The sequence below is a fragment of the Ictalurus punctatus genome, chromosome 20 (assembly GCF_001660625.3).
Source record: "Ictalurus punctatus breed USDA103 chromosome 20, Coco_2.0, whole genome shotgun sequence".
Taxonomy (NCBI): domain Eukaryota; kingdom Metazoa; phylum Chordata; class Actinopteri; order Siluriformes; family Ictaluridae; genus Ictalurus; species Ictalurus punctatus.
In genome coordinates, this window is record NC_030435.2 from 11,149,426 (window position 1) to 11,177,356 (window position 27,931).

The 27,931-nt window shown below is 37.9% G+C and overlaps 1 protein-coding gene across 3 annotated transcripts in view; it reads right to left on the reverse strand.

Moving 5' to 3' along the window:
- gpsm2 (G protein signaling modulator 2) overlaps window positions 1–27,931 on the reverse strand; it is an 87,617-nt gene that overhangs the window by 36,443 nt on the left and 23,243 nt on the right. For all 3 annotated transcript variants that reach the window (XM_017495241.3, XM_047162689.2, XM_047162692.2), the window contains 5 exons: window positions 24,263–24,484; window positions 9,041–9,176; window positions 6,183–6,322; window positions 5,503–5,626; window positions 2,271–2,386 (listed from right to left, as the gene is read on the reverse strand). In XM_017495241.3, the coding sequence (XP_017350730.1) occupies window positions 2,271–2,386; window positions 5,503–5,626; window positions 6,183–6,322; window positions 9,041–9,176; window positions 24,263–24,484 (738 nt within the window). The remainder of the gene's footprint in view (window positions 1–2,270; window positions 2,387–5,502; window positions 5,627–6,182; window positions 6,323–9,040; window positions 9,177–24,262; window positions 24,485–27,931) is intronic.

Consider the following 27,931-nt stretch of genomic DNA (forward strand, 5'->3'; position numbering starts at 1 on the left):
GGACCTCATTAGAACAGAGTGCATGAGGGCATAACCTTATGTTAGTTTTAGTGGACTATGCAATACGATACTTGGAAGCTGTAGCTCTTCGCACCATCTCAGCATTGTGGAGACACTCTTCCAAGATATCTGCCAAGTCGGGATCCCAAATGACATCCTGAGTGAGCAGGACACTTTCATGTCACGCAACCTTCACAAACTGTACGAATGATTAAGGATAAATAATGGGCTTGACGAACAGTTTAATCAAACCCTTAAAATATGATTTGTAAGTTCACTCACAATGATGCTCAGAATTGGGATAAATAGCTTGAACCCCTATTATTTGTAGTACTAGAGGTCCACAGGTTGCAAGAGAATTTTTCTGTTGTGTTTTCACCTCTACTCAGTCACATAGACCTCATAGAACACCACATTGAGACTCCTCCAGGTGTGGTTGTATCAAGCGGTTTGCCTGAACACAAATAAATGTGGTTTAGTGTCATGGGCACCCAAGGCTCATTGATGAGCGATGGGAGCAAAGCCCAATTGGTCTGATAAGAATAGTTTTTTTTAAAATCAAATTTAAATCAGGTTTTCCTTCAAGTGATATTAAGTAATTGACAATCATTGTAAAAATGTCAGAATAATAAGCGTTTCATTTTTCGTATGTCAAAATGCTTAGAAATCCTTTGAGCCCTAATGAGGAGAGGAGGCTGTGAGGCATGTGTGAGAGACTGAAACTTTGATCACATTCTGTAACTCTTATCTGACAAACAGTCCTTTTTTTCTTGAGCTTTGTTACATCAAACAAATGTTTAAAACTCAGAAAATATTCAACAAATCACTTAACTAATGGCATGTTTCATGTAAGGACACTTTGCTACTAATTTGGTGGAAAAATGTGTAAACTAAGCAGGAATTGTTTGATTTATGGCTATTTAAAAACACAAACATTTAGAAAAAAGCCAAAGATAATGGTGACAGATTATGAATTGTATAGAATGGAACTCTTGGCCCTAGTGCCAAGCAAATGCTCATAACTTGAAAAATATATTTCAAAATGCTTAGGTATGTAGAGGTTTTTTGAAAGAGGGAGTAGCTCAACAATTTAAAGCTTGTATGTAGTTTCTATGTGAAAATATAGGAATTTTATATGAAAATGTTTTTGCTGAAAGAGCAAATTCAGACAATTTACTCTCAAAACTGAAGTTGTAATGACATAACCCACTGTAGCTTTCCCTGATTAAAATGAATGGGGAAGAAAGAAGGATGGATAGAAAGAGAAGGAGGAATACAATCTGTCTGTAATTTGGAATTTGACATCGGGCCCTGGTCTGCCCAGGTTTAAACAGGTGAATTTAGTGGTTGTAATTTAAGAATTGAACGAAGTAGACCAGTTTTAAAAGTGCCTCAATATATTCATATGGGGGGGGATGCGGTTTGGAGCCTTGATACATGGCAACCATAATTTTGATATTTCCCAAAAGAACAAGCATATTAATACCATATAATATCTACAATTTTGGCCAATTTTGTGGCTCAAACTCAAAAACTGTGACCCGAGGATAGGTCAAAAATCCTAGGACTAGTTTGCAAAAGAATGTTTAGCATATTATGCAAATTAGCAAAAAATATAAGTAGGTGAAGCTGCGTGGTTCTTGAGGCTTTTTTTGTTTGGGAAAACAAAAGGAATCAGTGGAAGGAAGAATTTGGTTTGTAAGACTAAAAGATACAAACCAAAAGATAAACACTTGCACTCTAGCACCACCATTGGGCTGATCGGGCTCAACTCCTTTGTCTGAGTAGTGGGAGTACTATCTGTCGATCAAGTTTCAAGTCTGTACGACTTACGGTTTTGATCTGCATGATTTGTTTTTAAGAAGAAGAAGAAGAAGAAGGGAAAATCCTAACAATTACAATATGCTTCCAGCACCTTCAGTGCTTAAGCCCAATAAGAAAAATCTTGACAATAACAACAGGGTTCCAGCACTTGGTGCTTGACCCCTAACAATATGATTATGTGAACAGTATGTTGGCTCTGCCAAGCCAACAAAATAAATAAATTAATTAATAAGGTAATGCCACAGTACAAGCATGGGGAATAAAGTAATCAGTACTAATCAAACCCAAGACAGATTTATAGCAATGCTTAAAAATAACTTCTGTTAAGTTAGCACAGTGGTCAAAAGAATGGCTATGGTTTGCAGTAGATGGATTATTTTCAAGCATTTCAGTATTTGTGAAGGTAAAGCTAATAACAAGCAATGGATAAATAAGTGTAGATTCACTTGTAATGCTCAGCAGCCTTCTCAAACTCTCCCAGAAAAATGTAGGCATTTCCTAGGTTACAATAGGCCCTTCGTTCAGCCGCCAGATCACCAAATTCTTTTGCAATGAGGAGTCGCTAAAGGGTGGGGGGAACACAAAAAACACTTGTGAGTATTCAATCAGTCCATTCATTCAAAAACACATTTGTAAGTATTCAGTCAATATTAACCAATTACAAATTGGAATATATACTAGTGCTGAAAATGGCAAGTATTCAAGCTTTACCACTTATATTCCTTTATTCATAGTTTATTTTATTTAGCTTCTTTTTGCAAACAAATGGTCAGCTGTTGATATACACAGATGAACCAAAACATTATGACCTATCATGAATGATGCAAATAACACTGATTATCTCGTAGCACTGGCACATGTCTAGGTCTGGGATATATTAGACGGTAATCAAACAGTTGGTTCTTATTGTCGATGTATTCAAGGTCAACAAAAGCTATTCTGTCTGGTCTGAACCAAAAGAAGGGCTACTTGGCACAAGCCACAGAAATTTTTTTAATGAGGGTTACCGGAAGAATGGGTCAAAGCACACAGTGCCTTGCACCCTGCTGCGTATAGGGCTATGTAGCTGCATTGTAAATGGATCTTGGCGCAATAGGAAGAAAGTCCCGAGTGTACATATGTTTATGCATAAATAGACTAACTAATGTAAACATTGACTCCATCAATTTCAAATCATATCATTTGAATGGATTAATACACTTATCTATGGAATAGCTAATCAGCCATAACATTAAAGTCACTGGAAGGTGAGGTGAATAACATTGATTATCTTGTTACAATGACACCTGTCAAAGGGTGGGATATATTAGGCAGCAAGTGAACCGTCAGTTCTCAAGGGAAAAATGGGTATGCATAAGGATCTGAGTGGCTTTGACAATGGCTAAATTGTGATTGCTACAGTTGCAATCAAAATTATTCAACTCCCATTGCAAATCAGGTTTATTGTCAAAAGTTACAGACTTTCAGCTATTTGCAATGAACAAATCTGACAAATTTGTTTGATTTGACAAAACTTTGACCCGTACCACCAACGACAATGTTTAGGTAGGTAGTATGTGTCAACGTAACATCCACATGAATTCCAGGATCCAATGCTTCCCAACAGAGCATTGCACAGAGCATCACACTGCCTCTGCTGGCTTGCCTTCTTCCTTGTTTGAGGAACATGACAAAGAGTTCAAGGTTATTGACTTGGCTTCCAAATTCCCCAGATCCTGAGTGCCACTCAGGGGTATAATGTAATATTATGTAAAATAATTACATATAATATTATAAAGAATATACATTATGAAATATTTTCATTTGCATAGAATTAAATCAAAATAACTTCCACTTCTGTCTTTCAGCGTTTAATAATCAATTATGAAAATCGTTGTCAAAGAATCTCATTATCGATTAGTTGGTCTGCGCACGGCACATTTACTCACTACAATTCTTCTGTTCCGAAAACACACTTCGGAGAGTAAATACTAAAGTTGTGTCCCAAATGAAGTACTATACACTTACACTATGCATTATGTACTCCACCCTAGTGTGTGAATTTTAGAAAAGCAATATCATCTCAAATAGAACACGGGCTTTTTACTAACCGAAAGTATAAGCCGCTTCCTAGTTGACGGCACATGACATCATACGCACATATTGTGTCACCACTAGCTTTAGCCTAATACCCAGAGTCACTGACAATAACTTTCTTCAGTTTACTGTTTATTTACCTTTCATTCCCAACATGACCTCAGTCACCATCAGAGGGAGGCAAAATCGTCACGTGACTAAGAAAGTCCTCTAAGGCAGGGGGGCATTTTATATTAAACACTGCGGAGATCAAACAATGATGCACAAGCACAAAGTTATGTTTATATCCAAAATGCTCCACTGTGTGCAAGGCGCAGGGGAAACTGGTACAAGCTGCTTAAATGGTTTCATTTAATTTAAGTTTATTGTATATATGGTGTATTTGCGCACTTGCAGTGTAAATTCTGTACTTTATTACAATGGAAGTGATCTATTAGTAACGAGGCTGCGTTGCTCCTCATGCGCGGTATTGAAGCGGTGATACACAGTGTAGCACAGAAAATCTGTAATGTCTAAGCAAAACACTATGATCAAAAGTAAATAGAGGTAAAACAATATTCTTAAAGGCAGCGAGTAACATAAACCACAAGGTGCAGTGAAAGGGAGTTTTTATTATTCATTTAGGACTGAAGTTTAATTCAGTGCTTTTTGTGCATCCATAAAAAATAATGCATAAATACTTATAATATAAACTAAAATAAATAAATAAATAAATATATATATATATATATATATATATATATATATATATATATATATATATATATATATATATATACTTACAATATAAACTAAAATAAATAATTTTATATATATATATATATATATATATATATATATATATATATATATATATATATATATATATATAATTTATTTATTTTAGTTTAAATTATATAAGTATTTATGCATTATTGTATATGGATGCACAAAAAGCATAGAATTAAACTACAGTCCTAAATTAAAAATATATATTCTGGTGTGCATGTGTATTGGGTTCTTTTCTGTTTTGGATAAACAGTTCTGTAAAGTTTTAGTCTGAAGTTTATATTTGTAACACTCAGTTTGTGGATTTTATTTTAAATAAACAAAATAATGGTACTTAAAGTTTGCCCCCCACCCCAATCCGATTAAAAATAAATCAGCTAACTAATCAATTATGACAATAATCGTTAGTTGCAGCCCTACTGCTCACTTTAATTTTTATGGAGTTTTATGGCGTCACTATAAGCAAATGAGCTGTGTCTGGAACACGCTTTGCATTTTATGGGTGATCATCCTACGACATTGTGTAATTACAAAATTCTGTCCTAGCCTCCAAATTCTAATCTGATCAAACATCTATGCGATGTGCTGGAACAAGAAGTCCAATAATCGGGGCTCCACCTTGCAACTTTCAGAACTTAATGTATCTGCTGCTAATGGCCAGATACCACAAGGCACCTTTAGAGGTCATGTATAACCCATGCCTTGGCAAGTCAGAGCTGTTTTGACAGCAAGGGGAGGGCAAATAGCATATTAGGCAGGTGGTCATAATGTTTTGGCTACTTTGTGTACATTCCAGTGCCTATGTATGCAACAGGAGATAAGTGATAAAGGCACCTGTTGGTGGGAAGCCACAGCATTGCAGAAATTGCTGAGCAGATACTGAGTGTTTCCCAGGTTTCCATAGGTACGCCCTTGAGCCGCTCGATCTCCCAGCTCCTTAAGAATGCACAAATTCTCCCTGTAATAGAACACTGACTGTCAGAAAAAAATGGCAATGAAACGATCAACCGATAGTTTTTAAAATTTATACTGAATGAAAACACTCAAAGTAAAATATTGCTAAATTTTATTACAAAAATAAACAGTACTGACTGTGCCATGAAAATGTACTGTACTTTTTAAAAAAATCAAATAACTATATAAGTATTAATATATATTAACTATTAAAAATATTAAAGCAAATAAAAGATCGACATCCAAACTGAAACAAATAGTAACACTCCTAATTACAAATAAAAATAGAGATATCCAAAATGAATTAAAAAACACTTCAAATAACAACAAAATTTGTCAGTGATAGATTTTATTTTACCTCTAGGGGCCACCCTCATACTGTATAATGACAATGGATGCAACCGTGAAAAATTATCGTTGTGGAAAACCAATCAATTGGTAGACTTCTACCCTCTAGCATTCAGAAAGTGCCAACAAATCAAAAATCTCATAGATACAAAAATTTGTCTGATATTGATATTAACATTAATAAAATTTTAAAGCATACAAAACACACTAACTCGTAATACTCTGCTGCTTTTTTAAGTGCTGCGGTGACCTCCTTTGGGAACTTTCCAGGTTCTGAGTCATTGCAACTGACACTCTTTCCTTTAGCATGGTACACATTCCCAAAGTTATATAGAGCTCTGGCTTGTCCCACCTGCCGCACACACAAGATAGACAGCAACAAAGATCACATCTACATTTGAACACATTTTAGACATATAATAAAAGACAGTTCATTAGTGCTGTAACAATTAGTCTGAAAAATCTATAATGTCGATTATGAAAAATGATCAACATGTATTTTTATATATTCGACTAGTTATTTAGAAAACTAGTAGCAGAAATTCAAGAGTGCACAGGACTCTACCCCCCATTTAGAATGTAATGCAATATTGAAAATGCTGGAGGCAGTAGCAGCACTGTTACTGCAGCACAACACAGCACTGTGCAAATGCTTTCAGGCTGAGGTGGTTTTAGAGAATACAAAAAAACCCTTCCTCGTACTTTTAATGAGAGAAGAATTTAAATGGCAAATGTAAAAAAAATAAGTTTTACAATTTTTTTTTAAATAAAAGCATAAAACAATGCAGTCTGTGCAAAGCAGAGATGTCTTTCATAGCTGCACAGATGTTTAAAACAAAAGCAGCTGAGAGTACCTGCTTGGTGAATGATATGTATAGCAATGTCATGTAATAAGGTCGGGTAAAACAGCAGAATCTAACTTTTTTTTTTTATTTAAAATGAGCAATAATCTTTTATTGAGCACGTACATGAAAAAAATTACGTGTTCAAAAGTATTTCCTTAACTTACCTCGATTTACAATGGTAAGCTTATAATAATGAGCTGTCGGGTACGATTTCGCTGGAAACATCAGTTTTACGTCACTTTCGTGACCTTTGACATCACCGTGCCTTTGTGTGGTTACCTCACATCCATAAACGGAAAGAAGAGCCGGCTACTATATTGCATGTGTGGGGGCTGAGGATGGTTGTGTTTGCAGCTTGTCCTTACAAGAGTTGCTTAGAATTTTAAACTTGTCATCTAGATGGCTGCTTTTAATCTGGATAGTTCTAAACACAATCATCGTTCACATCTAGGGAATCAGCTGTTCACCAAGAAACCTCAAACTGCAGAGAGCCTGCAGTTAAAAAGGCAAACCGGGAGAGCCCGTGCTAAAACAAGAATAAATATCGTCATGGGTTTTGAAAGAGATCTGAAGGGAATGAAGACTGATGCAGAAATGGCTTTTGTCAGGTAACACATTTCAGTGGCTCAGTGGGTAGCTATCTATCATTAGCACACTTATTTGCTTGATTGAGCCATGTATCGAGTTTCCTACGTTTTTTTGTTTTGCTATGATCAGTGTCATAAATTGCACTTAGTTTCTACTAGCTAAGAGAGAGCAACTCACCTCTAATCCAAGAAAACCATATCCGCTGCCACCTCTGTTTTCAAGTATTGGAGCAAATATACAACCTATACAAATACCTTTACCATCATATTCATCTGCGCAGAGGAGCAGTGCTGAAGCACAACCCACATTTAAAAAACTAAATAAAATAACTCTACAAATAACTTGCAGTTTTATGTTTCAAACAGAGATGGTGATAGAGAGGCAAAAGTTCAGTACTGCAGCTATTTAATGTCAAATTAATTTAATATAAAATTTTTAGACTATATAGTTTTGGCTGGGTAAGATTAATGATGGTGAATATTTGAGCAGTTTAGATAGAGATGTAGAGAGAAAGATCCATTTAAATCAATACATTTGTTAAATGTTTCTTGTGTAATTGTCAAAAAAAGTCCTTATTTGTAATTTAAATTTGTTGTTGATTTTGGAACATAATAATCATTAGTTCTGGTTGAGAAAGTCAGTAGAGTAACAATAAGCTAAATCGTTCCTCATTTTTTTTTAATGGCAAGATATTTACAGCCATTCTCATTTATAAGCCACATTTAAAATGATTAATCATTCATTTGTCAATTCATTTACATAAATAATTATCAATTAATATATTCTTTATATGCAGTTCTACAATTTATACATGGTAGTAAAGCTAACATTTTCACACAAGTCCTAAAAGTTAAGATAATCCAATATAAAAATGAGAAAAATATTATATTTAGTCATTTATTTATTGAGGAAAATGATCCAATATTACATATCTGTGAGTGGTAAAAGAATGTGAACCTTTGCTTTCAATATCTGGTGTGACCCCTTGTGCAGCAATAATTGCAACTAAACATTTCTGATAACTGTTGATCAGTCCTGCATGTAGGCTTGGAGGAATTTTAGCCCATTCTTCTGTGCAGAACAGCTTAAACTCTGGGATGTTGGTGGTTTTCCTCACATGAACTGCTTCAGGTCCTTCCATAACACTTCTATAGGATTAAAGTCAGGACTTTGACTTGGCCATTCTAAAACATTAACTTTATTCTCTTTAGAGATGCCGTGATACACTTTCACAAACATATGTTGTAAAGATCAGACTTTGATAGATCCCTCTTCTTTAAATAAAACAGGGTGCTCACTCACTACTGATTGTTACAGATACATAATACTGGATCATTTTCCCTCAATAAATACATGTGTATGTATAATTTTTTTTTCCTCATTTGTTTAATTGGGTTCTCTTTATCTACTTTTAAGAAAATCTGATGATGTTTTAGGTCATATGTATGCAGATGTATAGAACATTCTAAAAAGAGTTCACATCCTTTCAAGCACTACTGTACATTCTCTCTCCCACGCACAAAATCTACACACACACACACACACACACACACACACACACAATGGAAGAGGTACATACACAAGACATTTGCATTTTTACAGTAACATGTTATTCAGTGGAGGTGTGATCTGCTAACCTTATCCCCAACATCTATGCAGATGTCCAGATGCCTCTGGCAGAAAATTACTGCTTCATCAAAACGCCCCAACACCTTTAATGTGTTCCCCAGGTTGCCGCTGGCTTTGGCTTCACCAAGCAGGTCCCCTGTTGTCCTGAAAAGGAATTCAAAAGATGGAACTTAAAATGGTGTCTTTCTACCAGTAAAACTGATCAATTTACACTTTCAAAAAACAAAAACAATAATAACAAAAAAAAAAAAACAATGTTCTTGTATATGAACAAGTATGACAATTTGTTGATGGTTGGTGCATTAATTCTACATTCAACATTACTAATTCTACACCGCACTCTATCCCCTTTACCAGTAATAAAGTACTCCATAATGGAAAAGCAGTGGTTATTCTGGTTATACTGTGTCTAAGTTTTTTTATTCTTTGAAAAATAGACTGCATTTTTGTTCACAGGAGAGTAATCTGGCTACACTGGGGGCTTGTGATCTCAAACTGAGTTGAGGGCAGAGTGAAGGGGTGTAGGGGAATGGCTATAAAATGACTCCCAAGAGGCCCATCCAAACACAAACAAGCATTTCAGATCAGATAGGAATTTTCCAAATTAGATTTCTCAGCCACATAATACACTCGACAACAAATTCAAGCGAGAACAAAAGAGAAGCTGCTGAGTGAACAACTGACTACAACGGGTGTAAAAATTGATACCAGGAACTAACTGTTTCGCACTCCAGGATGTGCTATTAAAGGAAAATAATCATCAACAGAATGGTGTGATGCAGCCCACCATGAGACCAAGCATATTATAATGGTACCATGATTGTTTGTGTCAAATACATTTATCATTATTTGCCATCTAATTGACCCAGCTCATCTAATGTAGCCTATGTTGTGCCACCACACCTGAGAACCCAGAAATCCTAGAGTAAGATGTCCTTGGTAACAGCATGTCAGTAGCAACTCAATGTTTCTTACAGCTCTACACAGCATCCACAATTATTACTGCGGTAATCAGTGTTCCTCAGGATTAATTTTACTGCTGAAAAGATATAACACTATGAGTGAATCTGAAACTTTATTTCACATCAAAACTGAATTTTTACCAAAAAAAGTGAGATTTGTCTTTCTCCAAGTAAAATATTAGTGTGTATTGGGCAACTAAATAGAGCTGCAACAACTAATCGATGAAATCAATAATAATCGATTATGAAAATCATTGTTAATGAATCTCATTATCGATTAGCTGGTCTGCATACGGCATGGGGTTACTTCTGTTCTGAAAACACGCATCGGAATACATACCAGTTGTGTCCCAAATGATTCTACCATCTAGTGTATGAATTTTAGAAGGGTAGTATTGTCTCAAACGGAACACTAACGGTTTTTGTATTAACCAGAAGTATATACTGGTTCCCAGTTGATGGCATGTGTTGTCAAACAAATGTAATGGGACGCTGCTAGCTTTAGCAGAATACCCAGAGTCAACGACAATGAATTTCTTCTGGTTACTGTTAACTTCGGTTGGGGAATGAGTACTTAACCCAAGTGAAGGAGTTCAAGTACCTCGGGGTCTTGTTCACGAGTGAGGGGACATGCGAGCGGGAGATTGGCCGGAGAATCGGAGCAGCGGGAGCAGTATTGCAATCCCTTTACCGCACCGTTGTGATGAAAAGAAAGCTGAGCCGGAAGGCAAAGCTCTTGATCTACCAGGCAATTTTCGTTCCTACCCTCACCTATGGTTATGAAGGCTCGGTAGTGACCGAAAGAACTAAATCGCGGGTACAAGCGGCTGAAATGGGTTTTCTCAGAAGGGTGGCTGGCCTCTCCCTTAGAGATAGGGTGAGAATCTCGGTTATCCGAGAGGAACTCAGAGTAGAGCCACTGCTCCTTTGAGTTGAAAGGAGCCAGTTAAGGTGGTTCGGGCACCTGGTAAGGATGCCCCCTGGGCGCCTCCCTAGGGAGGTGTTCCAGGCATGTCCAGCTGGGAGGAGACCTCGGGGAAGACCCAGGACCAGGTGGAGAGATCATATCGCCACACTGGCCTAGGAACGCCTCGGGATCCCCCTGTCAGAGCTGGTTAATGTGTCTCGGGAAAGGGAAGTTTGGGGTCCCCTGCTGGAGCTGCTGCCCCCGCGACCCGATAACAGATAAGCGGTTGAGGAGGGATGGATGGAATTCTAAATTTCCGATACTAAATTATTCAGAGTGATATCGGCCGATACGATAGTTATGCCTCCTTTTAAATTAATAATAATTAATTCCACAATTCTGAAGGAAATGCGAAGAAAAACTTTATTCTCTCCATTACAAAAAGTTGTTTCACAGTAAATGGTCTCAAACAGAAAATACATTACTCTAACATTAAATAATTTCTGAAGATTAAATTAAGATTTCTTAACTTATTGAATGTTATTAATTCATATTAACATTGACTGAATTCTAAAAAACCTCCTATTAGTCTCACATTCATTCACCACAAATAAAAGCATTTCTATTTCATCACTGACAACAAACTAGTAACATATAATATAAACTTTTTTTAATATATATTGACATTAATTGGATATGAAATACACTACAAATATTTTTATATTTATATTTTTCTGTGCAATATATACACTTGTCAACTCATCTTCATTTAAATCTTTCAATGGTGTGCTGCCGCTTTAATTCAGCACAGGCAGCATGACAAAAATAAATAAATAAATAAAAAATTAGACTCGACGCCGAAACCCACTCTTCATTTCTGCTCACTTCCGGTGTAAATTTTTAGCAGTGCAGTATTCATGCAAGTATTTATGCATTATTTTTATGCATGCATAAAAAAGCACTGATAATTAAACTGCAGTGCTAAATGAATAATAAAATCTCACTTTTCACTGCACCTTGTGGTTTCTGTTACTCACTGCCTTTAGGTATATTGTTTTACTTATGTTTACCTTGATCGCACTGTTTTAATTTAATATTACAGATCTTACTTGCGCTACACTGTTTATCAATGTGTCTACATTACAAGTAAGGAGTAACATGGCCTCGTTACTAACAGATCACTTTCGGTATAATAAATGACAGAAATTACACTGCAAGCGTGTAAATACAGCATATAATGACAAAATTGAATTAAACTAAACGTTTTAAGCAATTCGCACCAGTTTTCCCCAACCCCTTGAACAGTGGTGCATTTTGGATATAAAAATAAGTTTGTGCTTGTGCACAACTGTCGCGCTTCATTGCTACACAAGCACCGCTGTGTAGAGTTTGCATGTTACAATCTTCTTCAAGGCATTTAATATAAAATGCTCCCACGCTTAGAGGACTTGGAGGTCGCACACTTTTTTCCACTGTCACTTGACGATTACGCCTCCTTCTGATGGTGATTGAGGTCATGTTGTGCATAAAAGGTAACACTGACAAACAGTAAACAAGAAATTTATTGTTGTTAACTCTGTGTATTCCGACAAACCTAGCGGAAGCGCGTTACGTGCGTTTGACTGGGAAACGGCTTATATTTATGTTTCATAAAAAAAACAGTAGTGTTCCATTTCAGATGATACTACCATTCTAAAATTCATACACTAGACAGTAAGTACATAGTGCATACTGTAAGTGTATAGTACGTCATTTGAAATACAACTTTAATGAATCGCACGAATATGAATCACATAAAAATGAATCAAATGTAAATGAATCACCTGAATATGAATCACATTAATATGAATCACATGTAAATGAATCATATGAAAATGAATAAATAAATTAAAATGTGAAATACATCTTTAGTATTTACTCTCCGATGCGTGTTTTCGGAACAGAAGTAACACAGTGAGTAAACGTACCCGTTCTACGCACAGACCAACTAATCGATAATGAGATTCATTGACAACGATTTTCATAATTGATTATTATTGAGTTTATAGATTTGTTGTTGCAGCTCTAATAAATACTTATACATAAAATAAACTAAGTTTATTTAAAGTTTTAGTCTTTATTTAGTTTATACTTGTAAAGCTCAGTTTGTGGATTATTTTAAACACACACAAAAAAATGGTATTGAATGTTTGGGGTCCAGCCCCCCAATCCGATTAACCAAAAGAAAGAAAACAAATTAATCAACCGATTAAACAATTATGAAAATAATCATTAGTTGCACCCCTACAACTAAATAAATTATCTTTCTCTCCACTTACTTTAAAACTTAACAATAAATAACAATGACTACGTTCACATGGACAGCAGTAATCTAATTATTGACCTTACTCTGAGTAAGATAATGTGATTGAGGTGTTTACATGAGTCACTTTTAGAATACTCCTGTCATGTACCCGTTTTACATGTTTTAGAACATAATTAGATTAACAGCCCGTGTCATTACATCACCGCGCCACTCCGTCCCTCCAGAATTTTACGTATCAACAAAAAGTTCGTCTTCGTTATGGTACCGTATACAGTTTTGGGTGTTTTTTAAAAAAAAAAAATTTTAACGAACGCTTTAAGTGCAGTTAATTATTTGTCATGCTGTGCGTGCAAATAGACAACTGCTTGAAGCCGTGGACTGTGTACCAAACCATGCACTTACCGTCTATGTAGTAGCCGAGAAACATGTATTTTTCCCCACTACAGGCCTATAGTAGGCATGTATGCGGTTTTGGACACAGCCGAACTCTCGTTTGCCGTAAAACATAAAACTGCCGTGTGTGATCGTGTCCTGTCGCAAAATGCAGTGAAAACTCTCACAGGATGTTCATAATGTGATTAAGGTGTTTACATGTCTGTAATACACGTCCATAATGCGACTAAAACAGGAGTACTCCACATGTCTTAATTCGATTATTGCTTACTTCGAGTATGACCTTAATTAGATTAAGGTAATTAAAAATTGCTGTTTACATGGTAGTTTCTTAATTAGAGTATGGTCTTAATCGGGTTAAGAGTGGATTATTGTTGTCCATGTAAACGCACTGAATGTCTAACAACTAACTAATATAAAATAACAATTAACAAATAATGCTTTTGGCCTTTCACAAATATTCACTATAGTCACCCTTCTTTTCAATAACTTTCTTGATTTATTCACAACCAATTTCAGCTGAAGCAGCCACCACAGCCTCACAGATGATGTTCAAAGCGGTATATTGTCTTCCCTCATTGAAAATCTCATGTTTGCAAAGAGCCCACAAGTTCTCAATTGGATTTAAATCAGATAAGGAAGGGAGCCAGGGCATTATTCAGTCAATTTTGAAACCATTTCTGGCTAACCAAGCAGTGGAGTACTTAGACACACGTGATGGAGCATTGTCCTACATAAAAATCAGTCTTCTTGAATACTGCTGACTTCCTCCTATGTTTGATGAAAGTAACTTCTATAACCTGGCAGTAGTTTTGGAAGTTGATTTTCTGTCCATCTTCAACAAAAAAGGTCCAACTAGCTCATCCTTAATTATAGTTGCCCACACCATTATCCCGCTCCCACTTTACAAGTGCCTGACTTGAACTGGTGCCCTATGTTCATTAGTGATCCAGCCATGGGCCCATCTGGTCACTCTCATCTCATTTGTCCTTAAAACCTTTGAAAAATCAGTCTCTCTGTCTCCTATTTCTTGGCCCAATCTTGATAACTCAACTTATGACTCTTATTAAGTGGGGGTCTTGATTACTTTGACAATGCGTCTATGCACATTGTACTTTGGGAGAATCCAGGTAGGTTGCATTTCTGGAAAATTGTGGCACTGGAGGCTAAGGGTTTGCTTACACTTGGTTTCAAATTCCTAAGAGTCTATTTCACGGAAAACCTCACCTGGTCATTCCAGATCTTTCATCTTATAATAAAAGCACAGCGCCTCCATTTTCTAAGGAGATTAAGAAGTCAACCTGTCTCCCCAGGTCCTGGCCAATTTCTACAGATGCAAAACCGGAGGGGAGCATACCAACAACCTGCTTCATAGTCTAGTATGACAGCTCTACTATCACTGACTGCAAGGCCCTTCATCTAAAATTTAAATAAAATCTACACACCCCTGTTAAAATTGCAGGGCTTTGTGAAATGAAACAATAAAACCAAGATAAATCATGTTAGATCTTTTTCCACTTTTAATGTAATATAGCAACCAACAAAATTCAAGTGAATTTTGAATGGGGCACTTGTCAAGATAAAGGGAATTATGGATAGATCCAAATACCAATATCTTTTCGCACAAAACCTGTAGACCTCTGTTAGACAGCTGAATATAAAAAACTGCCACATTCCAGCATGAAAATGACACAAAACCAAGTCAACAAAAGAATGGCTTTAGAAGGTAAACATTTTGGAATGTCCCAGTCAAGTGCCCAAATCTAAATCCTATCAAAAACCTGTAAAATAACTTGACAAAGGCTGTGCACAGGAGATCCCCTCACAATTTGATTGATCTGTGGCATTTTTGCAACGACGTGAAATAAAATTGGCAAATTAAATGTGCTAATTTGGTAGATTTTTTTTCTCAAAAAGACGGAGTGCTATATTACAAGCAAAATGTGCTAAACAAAGTTTAAGTTAAAGCAGGGGTCTTCAATCATATGCAGATAGGGCTGACGTGACTGCAGACTTTCATAACAGCCTCCATAACAATTGGAGGCACACTTAATAGTTGGATGCTTGATGGCTGGAGACTGTGGAAGCGGGTGCATGTTTGAGCTGCAAACAGAGAAGAGGAGGCTTGCAAGTATTGTCACCATGATTTTCAACACACTTTCCAAAACTCAACAAAAAACCAATCCAACAGAAAAGGGGCCGTTACTTCTCACCTGTGTCTTATTACCGCCAGTCTACTTATTTGTGTTTTTGTGCTTTCCATAACTCCTGTAACTTGCAAGAGAGAGACAGTGTGTGTCATATCTGGCGGAGCATGCAAGAACCTTGAACTTGAACTAGATGAAAGCAGTGAGCTAGTGATGGCCACTTTTCTATTGAGTTTTGAAGAGTGTGCTAAAAAGCATGGTGACAAATGCGAGCACCGAGCTGCTAACATTCCACCTGCCTCCCACCGCCATGGAAGCCTCCCCAGCTACTTGATCTGCATCATGTGCAGAAGCTGTACTTTGAAGCGATTCGAGGCCGAGAGCTGGCGGGTACTATAGAAGCTACTGTACATGTGCCTCTTAACAAGATGGCCTCCATGGACAATCTGGAGGCTTTCTTGGAGCTTTTTGAGTGTGCAGCAGGTGTGCAAGTATGGCCAGAGAAGGAACAGGCTCTGATACTCGTCCACCTTGTTAACAGGGAGACGCCCAGCTTGCTGCCCAGCACCTGGAGTAGTCCTGCATCAAGAGGGTGATCTCGTAGCGTGTCTGCCGGACACCTTAGGAGTACTGCTTATGCCATCAGTTTCTACAGCTCCCCAAGGTCAGCCGCTCCTTTGCCTACTCACATCAGCTGAAGAACGCTTGTCGCCGGTGGTTGATGGCAGAGGAGCAGGACACAGAAAAGATAATTGAGCTCTTTGTACTGGAGCAATTCATTGCTTGACTCCTGACAGGAAAGGCGTAACGGGTCCAGTTCCACGGGCCCACGTCCCTGGACAAATCGTTCAGCTGGAGGAGGATCACTTGGCACTGGTCCCTGGTCCAGGCGTCCCTGGTTTTTCCTGTCCCTTCTCATTCCCTGGAATGACTCGATTTCCACATAGCTTTTTCTCCCCTGTGTCTCTAATGTTCCATGCTCAGTCTCACTCTCCACTGCAGTAGCATCCCACGCCCACCAGAGCTGGGGCAAAATAATTTCATGTAAAAATTTTTTAACAAAATATGAAAATTAAACTGGAAAAAAGCATAATCAAATTAAATGTGTGTTGGAGGGTGGAGCTGTGGGAAATGTCCTAATCATTGTTCTGCGTTGCAATGACCATAAGAGGGGATAGATGAGCACTTCAAGAAAGAGAGCGAGGGAGCTGGAGAGAAGACAATTCTGTATGTGTGTGTGAGCAAGATTAAAATTTGCACTGCTGAAAAGAGAGAAAGGGAAAAGTGACAGCAAATAAAGCCACTGTGTGGATCACACCAAGTTTGCCTCTTGCATTTTTACACACATTTGTGCTGCCCCTCTGACCTTGCACAGTTGTTCTTGTCATTCATCGTCTGAGAGTGCATGTTCCCCCTTTAAATCTCTATAAAATTTCATACCAGTATTATCCCACATAACCGGTATGACCATATACCGTGGCAAGCCTAATAATCAGAACTAAGTCCAGCAAAGCATCAATGCGATTCAATGCTCTGGCCAGAGAGTTTGTGCTGGGGCCACGTCTTGACTCAGAGGAGGGGGAGGGCTTCGCCCCTACCTACAAACCTCCATGGGGTTTCCACTTGGGGACTTCCCCTTGAAACATATGCGTGATGAGTCTCTTCACCGCGCCTTTGACCAAATGAGATTAATGTTCGAATAAGAGAGGTGTTCAAATAATCCAGCCAGGACTTCTTCAGTTATTAAAGATAGGTTATATTAAATGAGGCATTGTCATTGGTATACAAGAGCCTTCAGGAAGTGTCATTCCATGCAGCTTACTATAATCCAATGAAAAGGTATCTACAACAGGATAACACACTCAACCGTCTAATGGCTTGTTTTTATTGGCCAGGCATTTGCGGCAACGTACTAATGAAAGAGATATGGAGCTCATCGGGCCATTAGAGAGGTGCACACGAGGGTATCACTTTGTGTTAGTCAGGTTGGATTATACAGTGAGATATCCAGAATCAATGCCTCTTCCAAACATCTCAGCACATAGTGTAGTGGACACACTTCTGATTAATCTCCCAAGTCGGGATCCTGAAAGAAATCCCGACTGACCAGGGCACATCCTTTATATCACAGCCTTTGAGACCGGTACGAATTATTAGGGAATAAATCGTTTTGCATCAGTGCTTACCATCCGCAAACAGATGGAGTGGTTGAACGTTTTTATCAAACACTTAAAAATATGATCTGTAAGTTTGTTCAGTATGATGCCTAGAACTGGGATAAGTGTCTTGAACCTTTGTTATTTGCAGTATGAGAGGTCCCCCAAGCCCCTGCAGGGTTTTCCCAATTCAAGTTATTGTACGGGCGCAAGCCTCATGGCAAATTAGACATCATTATGGAAAATTGGGAGAAGGGACCTTCTAACAGCAAAAATGAAATTCATTATGTTTTTGGTGACAGCAAAACTCTACATCTTAAGTCACCTAACCCAAGAAAATTTGCATCAGGCCCAAGAACTACAGTCCCAGCTGCAAAACAGGGTACTCAGCTATGGGAATTTCATTATATAATATGAGATAAGGTACTCATTTTACTACCAATGTCAAGTTCTAAATTACTCACAAATAGGCAAGGGCCCTTTCAGGTCACACGGCAGGTCTGAGAAGTCAACTATGAGGTCAAGTGAACGAATAGAGGCGATGCACATCCAATATATCACCTCAATATCCTAAAAATGTAAAGAGGCAGTTCCTGTGGCTCTAGCAATGGTGGTTCCCAAGAGGCAGGAGCTGGGACCAGGTAAGTCTAAAAAAGTGCAGATCAATTCATTGTGGTTCCTTGTGGGGACCATTGTGCCAGAGAGCACAGGTTGCCAGGGGCATATTCCAATCTTGTCACATCAAGATTCCTCCAGGTGGGGTTGTAACAGTCCATCCGAGTTTCCTGAACAAAAAAAGTGGTTTGGGATAAACTCAAGGCTATGGTCAACATGTGAGTAATTGAAGAGTTGCACAGTGATTGGAGCAGCACAGTGGTCTTGGTGCTCATTTTTGTATGGACTTTAGAAAAAACAATGCTGTGTCTAAATGTGACGCATACCCAATGCCACACATTGATGAACTGCTCAATCGGTTAGACACAGCTCGCTTTTATTTGTCTGACTGGTAAATGCCCTTGACTCCAAACAATGGTCTTTTCTTTTTCACTTATTGCTTATTTAGATGACATGATTGGTTGCTCCATTTACAACACTTGATAGCTGTTCTTGGGACAGGTAGGACTCGCAGTAATTCAAAAGAAGTGTACAATTGGATGGATAGAAGTACAGTACCTGGGTTTTCACGTGGGCCATGGGCAGATGTATCCCCAAAGTGATAAGACAGCAGTGACTGCAGCCTGCCCGAAACCCAAGACCAACTGACTTCACTAAAAAGGGAGCACCACATCTGTTCCAGTAGATGGAGCTGTGCAAGCAGGCTTTTTGCCAGGTGAAAGTGGTTTTGTGTTGGGGCCCGCTGTTGCATTCTCCTAACTTTTCTCTACCTTTTGTTCTGCAGACTGACGCATTGGACAGAGAACTGGTGGCCGTTTTGTCACAGGTGGTGAAGAGGGAGGAGTGCCCAGTGCTGTACATCAGCCGAAAGCTTTCAGCAATAGAGATAAGTACAGCATGATCCAGAAGGAGTGTCTGGCCATCACATGGGTGCTCCACAGACTCCGGCACAAGTTACTGGGGCACCCATTTACCTTCTGATCATGTTCAAATGCTCAGTTTCCTTCCTTGAGATGTTTTGCCAGGCCTTTACTGCAGCTGCCTTCAGTTGCTGCTTGTTTGTGGGACTTTCGGCCCTCAATTATTTTCTTACCCAAGTGAAAAGCATGCTCAATTGGGTTGAGGTCATCCGCCATTTAAGAACGTTTAATTTATTTGCTTTAATAGAACAGAGTCTGTCTGTCTGTCTATCTATCTATCAATCAAGCCCTTGGGTTGCTTCTGCAGTATGTTTTGGAAAGATCAGCACGTCATTTGGCTTGACCTCACTGAATGCGTATGGATCGGTGCCACATCAGCTCATCAACTACAACCACTGTGTTCTTCCACATGCCCAACATCATCGGGAGCCTGGTCTCAAATTACTTACAAGGACCTGCAGATGGGCTTTGCCCTCCAGGATTTCACCACCGGATGGCAGCAGTTGGATGTAGGAATTACCATGGGATGCTCAATCTCAAAAAACAAATGTCCACATGGGCAGCAAGTGGAAAGCCCATGCTGAAGTTGATCTGGTAATTAGTAGGCTGAAGCACAAAGAGATCGTCAGCAGAGGCCAGAAAGGAAATATCGCTCTTAGGTGGGGAGAAGCTCTGCTGGTCTGGTACAAGGACAGCAGGAAAGAGATGAAGGAATTGGAAGTGTCTGAGATGACAAAGATGGAGGTTGAGTGCTATAAGATCAAGGCTGTAGCACAGGGACAACAGGGGACTGGACAACATATTAAGGTGCTCTTGGCAGAAACAGCAGCATGGCAAACCTGTGGAAAATCCCACAGGTAAGGCTTGGTTGTCTTATCAGGTCAACATACAACTCACTCCCCTGCCCACTGAATCTGCAGCAGTGGTTTGACCAGGAGGAATGCTACCCTCTGTAGCAGTCCAAATGCAAGCCTCCAGCACATCTTCTCAGGCTGCAAGACTGCACTCTCCCAAGGGTGGGGACACAATCAAGTACTGAGCAGATTGGCCGAGGTGCTGCAGAGACGTAGACAGGTCATAAGTACTGGTCATCCTCCACCAGTGTGTTAGCACATCCAATTTATCAGAGAAGGTAGGGACGACACAAGTGCCATGACGAGTTCCAACAATGATAGTGACTTTCACCCAAGACTGGAGAATAATAGTCAACCTTGGCATGAAACTCCAGTTCCCTAGTGAGATCACCAATACAAGTCTCCACCCTGATATTGTGATATGGTCCAGCGGCGCCAAAAACTGTGCACCTCATCGAGCCATTTGTCGCATGGGAGGAAGGAATAGAAACCTCCCATGAGAGGAAGAGGCTGATGTACTCAGATCTCATCACTGAGTGTAAGGAGGCTGGCTGGAGAACCATCACCTGGTAGAAGAAAGATGCTGTGGCTTTCTTGGAACATCAACTATTTGCCTCCTGAGGGATATGGGAGTAAATGGAGCAAATCAGAAGAAGGCCCGGAAAGATCTGGCTGAAGAGGCTTTGGCTCTGAATGAGGAAAAAGGAGAAGTGTTGGGGTAGTAACATCTAACCCAAGGTCTAGTTACAGGGGGTGGCAGGGAGACGTCCCTGCCACTGCTCCCCCAACAGGACACGTTCAGGGGTTAAAGGAGCAAAACGTTATTGAGCGGTTGGACCCAACTGACAACCCTACAGCTTACCTATGCCAAATGGCACCAGAGGCACAGAGCATGCATTAATGTTGCCAGTGGGGCTTGATACAGCCTTAGTCACTGGGGAGGCCTGTATGGTTTTGGCTGCATTAGGCATGGTGGTAAGGTTGAAGGAAGAGTGGTTCTATGGGCACCGGAGGAGGTGTGACAGGCAGTAATGCCAAAGCAATTCATCATTTACCTGTGTAATTAAAGGGTCATTATCAATCTGTACTGTGAACTGTCCTATCAGGTTAGCAGCATTTGACTGAATCTGAGCGGAAACTATAACTCTATACACTTCAGAATTTATCCTGCTACTTCTATCAGCAGTCACATCATCAATAAACACCAGTTCCATTGCCGTCCATGCATTCCCACGCCATAACACCATTTCCACATATTTGATAGATGATGTAGTATGTTTTGTATCATGAGACCTTCTTTTCCTTCTCAATACACTTCCTATCATTCAGGTACAAGTTAATCTTGCATCAGAACTGGTCAGACTTTGGCCTTTCTGTTCTTGAATGTTACCAGTGGCTTGTGTCTTGAGGTAAACTGTCTGTATTTACATTCATGAAGGCATCTGTTGATTGTAGACTTTGACAATGATATGCCTACCTTCTCCAGAGTGTTCTTGACTTGGCTAGCTTTGAACGGGTTTTTCAACAAGGAAAGAGTTCTGCGATCATCCACTTTAGTTATCTTCCGTGCCTGCAGGAACCCGTGCATTCCTTCATTTAAGAATGTACCAAATTGTTGTTTTGGCCATTCCTAAAGTTTCTGCTATCTCTCTGATAGTCTGTTTTGTTTTTTCAGCATAATGATGGCCTCCTTCACTTGCATCAACACCTCTTTGGACTGCATATTGAAAGTTCCCATGATCAGCTACCAAATGCAAATTCAACACTTGGAATCAAGCCCAGACATTTCATCTCCTTAATTTGCCATGAAATAATGAGGAAACAGGCCAAACCTGGCCATGAAACTGCTTGGCAGTCAACTATCCAATTACTTTTGAGCCTGTGAAAATGGACTGACACTGAAAAAATGGCTGAAATTCCTAAACAGTAAATGTAATATTTTTGTTAAACTTTTTACAATCAATTAATGACCAAATATTTCTTTGATTAATCAATTAATCTGATTTGGGAGGGGAAAATATCTGTACCTTTTTTAGTTTATTTAAAATAAAATCCACAAACTGAGTTTTACAAATATAAACTTCAGATTAAAATTTAACATTTACACAACTTTTTGTCCAATTATACACACACACACACACACACACACACACACACACACACACACACACACACACACACAATCCCTACATACATACATATATATTTTAGGGCTGCAACTAACGATTATTTTCATAATCAATCAGTTGGCGGATTATTTTTCATTTAATCGGATGGGGGCAAACTTTCAGGACCATTTTTTTCGTTTATTTAAAATAAAATCCAAAAACTGAGTTTTACAAATATAAACTTAAGACTAAAACTTTACACAACAGTTTGTCCAATTAGATAAGACTGAGAAGAACCCAATACACACACACACCAGAATATACATTATTAATTTAGGCCTGTAGTTTATTTCCGTGTTTTTTTTGTATTAATAAAAAATAACACATACGTACTTATATAATATAAACACACACACAAATATTATATATATATATATATATATATATATATATATATATATATATATATATATATATATATATATATATATATATATATATATATATATATATAGGGATGCGCTGAAATGAAAATTCTTGGTCGAAGCCGAATATAATGCAAAACTTGGCCAAATACCGAACACGTTTTTTGCGTTTTTTCCATTTATTTTGCCTTTTTTTCACCATTGCATAAATTAAATAGTCAAAATGTGCTTTTTACTTTTTTGTGTCGCTTTTTCAAAGAAAAAAATCAATTACAAAAACAACAATTTCAAAATATTTATTTAACACTGAACATTTTTTTTCATTCCAGCAGGCATAGGCTACCAACAAGGCACAATATAACTTTAAATAAATGAATGAGTAAAATAAAAATATTTTAGCATATGTTAGGCCTATAACTGACTGCTGAAAGAATGTAACACTCTGTAGTCTACAACTAAAAAGTGCATTAAAAAGTGCATTGACAAGAGTGCAAAAAATGGTTCTATTCAGTTATATACGGCTGATTATATTCGGGATATATACCGCTCATGTCCCTGTACACCTCGTGGAGTATTATAGTAGATATAGTATAGTTAGATACGTTGCTAATGTTATGCCCCTTGATAGATTTAGTTAGTTTAAACTATAGGTTAGTTCATTTGGTCCCCGCTGGTTTTCCGCTGCCAGTCTATAGTACTAGTTCATGTTTCTTGTTTTGACCCTGTTTTCTGTGACCGTGACTTTGATTCCTGCTTTGCCCCGTTTATGCCTGTTTGCCACTCGCCCGACCCTTTGCCTGTCTTGACCAAGTTTTTCGGATTACGATTTTGATTTGTCTGCCTGCCCTTAAATAAATACGTCTTTACCTGCTTCCGTACTCTACTCCCTTACGTCTCACGACCTGACAGAAACATGCTCCGGAACAGAAACAAAACAAACGCACATGTCCACAGTAAACATCCGAAGAGCACATAGCTGCACGTAACTCGTGCATGCGCGCGCCCCCTCATGAGGTCGTGACATTCGTGTGTCTCACGCTGGTTGCTAGGCTATTTGGTCGCGTCATCAAACACGTCATTGTTCGGTCAAATTTATTTGGCTTTTTCACTTATTGCTAATTAATAATTTCGGTTACCGAACATTCGGTACGTCCCTCAAAAAAAAAAAAAGAATTATATATATATATATATATATATATATATATATATATATATATATATATATATATATATATATATATATATATATATATATATATATATATATATATGTATTGATGACAAAATTGAATTGAAATGAATACTGAGTTTTGGTTCAGTGCAACACTATTAATTAGTTAATTATTAAAATTTGAATCATTACAGTTAGTAATATAGGTGAAACATATACATAGAATATTACCTCTGATTAGTATAAAAAAGTATTTAAAAAATTTACCTGGTTAAAGTTAGGTCATGGTTGTGGAATTCCAGAGCCATGGTGTAGTCACACAGGTGGAAGTAGGCATTGCCTAGCTGACTATAGATGGCACTCAGCATCAACAGATCCTCTGTCCCCACCTGCATTGCTGCTTCAAAGAATGGTACCCCTGCACTGTAATCACCCTCTTTACACAGACGCTCTCCCTCCAGAGCCAGCTCCAGACAGGAGGCCTCCATCCTGCAGGGGAAGATCCAAAGACCATGAAGTACTATCATCAGCTGTGGGCATTGAAAAAAAATTACGCTGGCAAGGCAAAGAGCGCCCGATTCCCCAAATCCTACAAAAATTAACATGAGACCAGTCTATCATGTCTACCTGCTCTATTTTAAGGGAAATGAAAAAAAAAAGACAAATGTGATTGAAGAGGAGAGTGGGCAGTGAGTATTGTTCTGCAAAGAAAAGGGGAAGTATTATTGGAAGTGTCAACATTTTTTCAGTAAATATATTTCCAATGAGACTTGTCACATGAAATTTTCACCAGACATCAGTATTAACTAAGAAATCCAAACATTAAAGTCCATAAATGAAGTTATGTGAAATAAAGAGGAATGACAGGAAATAAAAGAACATGCTAACTGAAATTTATTTAATACTTAGTGGACAAGCCTTTGTTTGTAATGACAGCTTCAAGACGCTGGCTGTATGAAAAAATTAATCCATCGCAGTATTCAGGTGCGATTTTGGCCCATACTTCTAAACATATTGTCTTAAATTCTTGTACAGTTGGATTTATAGTTCCTTCAATTATATGAAGTCTGGCAGTACAATGTGATGAAAAACAGCCTCATAGCACAATGTTTCAACCTCCAAACTTCAGTGTTGGTATAGCGTTTTGAGGGTAATGTACAGTGCCATTTCTTCTCCAAATATGGGGTGTAGTATGACAGCTAAAAAGTAAAATTTTGCTCTTGTCTGACCAGACTACACTCACCCAGTATTTCATAGGCTTGTCCAAACTTTAAATCAGCTTCAACATGCCTTTTCTTTAGTAAGGAAGTCTTGAGGTGTGAGCGTGCATAGAGGCCATGGCGGCGGTGGAGTGCATTGCCTATTCTTTTCTCTGTGACAATTGTACCTGCTGCCTACAAGTGTTTCTGGAGCTCTTTTCGAGTGGTCCTTGAGGCTACTCTTCTGACTATTCTTCTGATTCCCTGGTCAGACATCTTGCAAGGAGCTCCTGTGCTTGGCCGGTTGATGACTGAGTGATGTTGCTTCCACTTGCAGATAGTGGCCCCAATGGTACTTACTGGAAGATTCAGAAGTTTTGAAATACATCTGTATCCAATTCCAGCAATATGTTTCACAATAAGGTTGCAAAGGTCTTGGGAGACTTCTTTGCTTTTACCCATCATGAGATGTTTCTTGTGTGACACCTTGGTAACGAAAAGCCTTTTTATAGCCCATCAATTTACTAACTAAGCTGATATTAATTTGCACAGATAGGAGGTATAATTACTTTCTAACTACTTGCAGGTTTCAGCTGGTTCCTTGCCTTACCTTGCCTTGGAGAACTGATTTTTCTTAGTGTCATTCCAATTTATAACACATAATTTTATTTAAGGACTTTAATTATGTGAATTCTTTATATTTGTGGATTTCTTAAGTTAATACTGATGTCTAGTGAAAATCATGTGAATAACATAATTGGAAATATATTTACCAAAATGTTGATGCGTTCAATACTTATTTCCCCCCACTGTATACTGATCGGTACATACTGTAACCACAGCTGAGCGTAGGTACTAATTGAATGCAGTAGGTATCATCACAGAACACAATTTCAGATGCACATCTATTTCTTTTTACTGACTTTACAGCAGTAAATTTAAAGGTCATAATACTGCAATATTTAACTGACTATTGTCAAGATTTATTTTATTTACTTTTAAAAACACAACTGCAAAACACCTATAAAATCCATTTGCTGTGTTGTTTTACAAAATGCTATGGACAGTGGATTTAATCAAATAAATTGGCTATGTGACAAAAGCCGAAATGGCCAGTGTTGTTGGGGTGTCATTGGAGAGTCATATTGTAGAAGAGTACCTTTTGATTCTATTCTCAATTTATTAAAAAATTTAAATCTGTTGAAAATGTCATACTACTATGCCACTATTTTTGTGTCTGTGGTGCTGTATTACAGCAAATTATCATTTTACAAATTATTTTGTCATGTGGAACATTAGTGGAAGAAGTAAAAGAAGAATAAGCAGAAGAAGAAGAAAGGAATTTCCATTATTATTGTTGTTATTTCTTTGTTTTTAATGTTGTTGCACCACAAGATGGCAATGAAACTGTTTGGATGCCACTTGCAGCTATATTCGCTGTATGCGTTCTTACAAATGCTTGTGCTTATTTAGTCATACTTAGGGCTGCAACTAAAGATTATCTTCATAGTCGATTAATCAGCCAATTAGGTTTTCGATTGATAGGGTGAAGGGGGAACCGAATCAATCAATTAATCGGAAAAAAAAACCATACACAATCGTCCGATTCATCCATTATTAAAAAAATTACTACTTGCTACCCTATCCAAAACCATCACCTGATTGCTGGTGTTGTTATAGCAGTACAGGAAACTAACTTAACAGTTACAAACGTAACAATACAAGAAACTAACTTAACAGAAATAAATTTAACAGTATTGTAAACAAAAGAAATGTAATATTTGGATGGTCAGTTTGGTATGGCTGACACAAAGTTTCGGGACAGTTATGGTAAACACAGTGTCAACTGTGGAGAATGCCATAAACAGGTTGCATCTAAAAGTGGAAGCACCTCAAAACTCTTCCACCATTTACAACTTTGTGATGCTGCCGCAACCACGGACGCAAAGGCTTAGCAGTCTGAAAAGTATTCTGCCGCAAAACAAAATACGTTGTAAGCTTTGTTTTCCCGTGCTGTGCCTTATGAAAAGAAAAGTGCTAAGTAGCAAGACATAACTAAGGTGGTGGATACCACACCACTAAAGATATGATCCCTGTTGCAACAGTGGAACATGAAGGCTCCTATTTTTGAACAGCTGTGTATTTTGGACAGGAAACCCTGTAATTGTACTCTATTTTAATCAATCAGTCTGTTATTGTTGAAGACAACTGAAGTATCATTCTCAGAAATAGTCCTATTTCTTAATATACAGTATCTCACAAAAGTGAGTACACCCCTAATATGTGTGTGTGTGTGTGTATATATATATATATTTTATATATATATATATATATATATATATATATATATATATATATATATATATATATATATATATATATATATTAATTATACATACACACACACACACACACACACACACACACACACACATATATATATACACACACACATACAGTATCTCACAAAAGTGAGTACACCCCTCACATTTTTGTAAATATTTGATTATAGCTTTTAATGTGACAAAACTGAAGAAATGACACTTTGCTACAGTGTAATGTACTGACTGTAGCTTGCGTAACAGTGTAAATTTGCTGTCCCCTCAAAATAACTCAACACACAGCCATTAATGTCTAAACCGCTGGCAAGAAAAGTGAGTACACCCCTGTCCAAAAAAAATGTCCAAATTTTGCCCAAAGTATCAATATTTTGTGTGGCCACCATTATTTTCCAGCA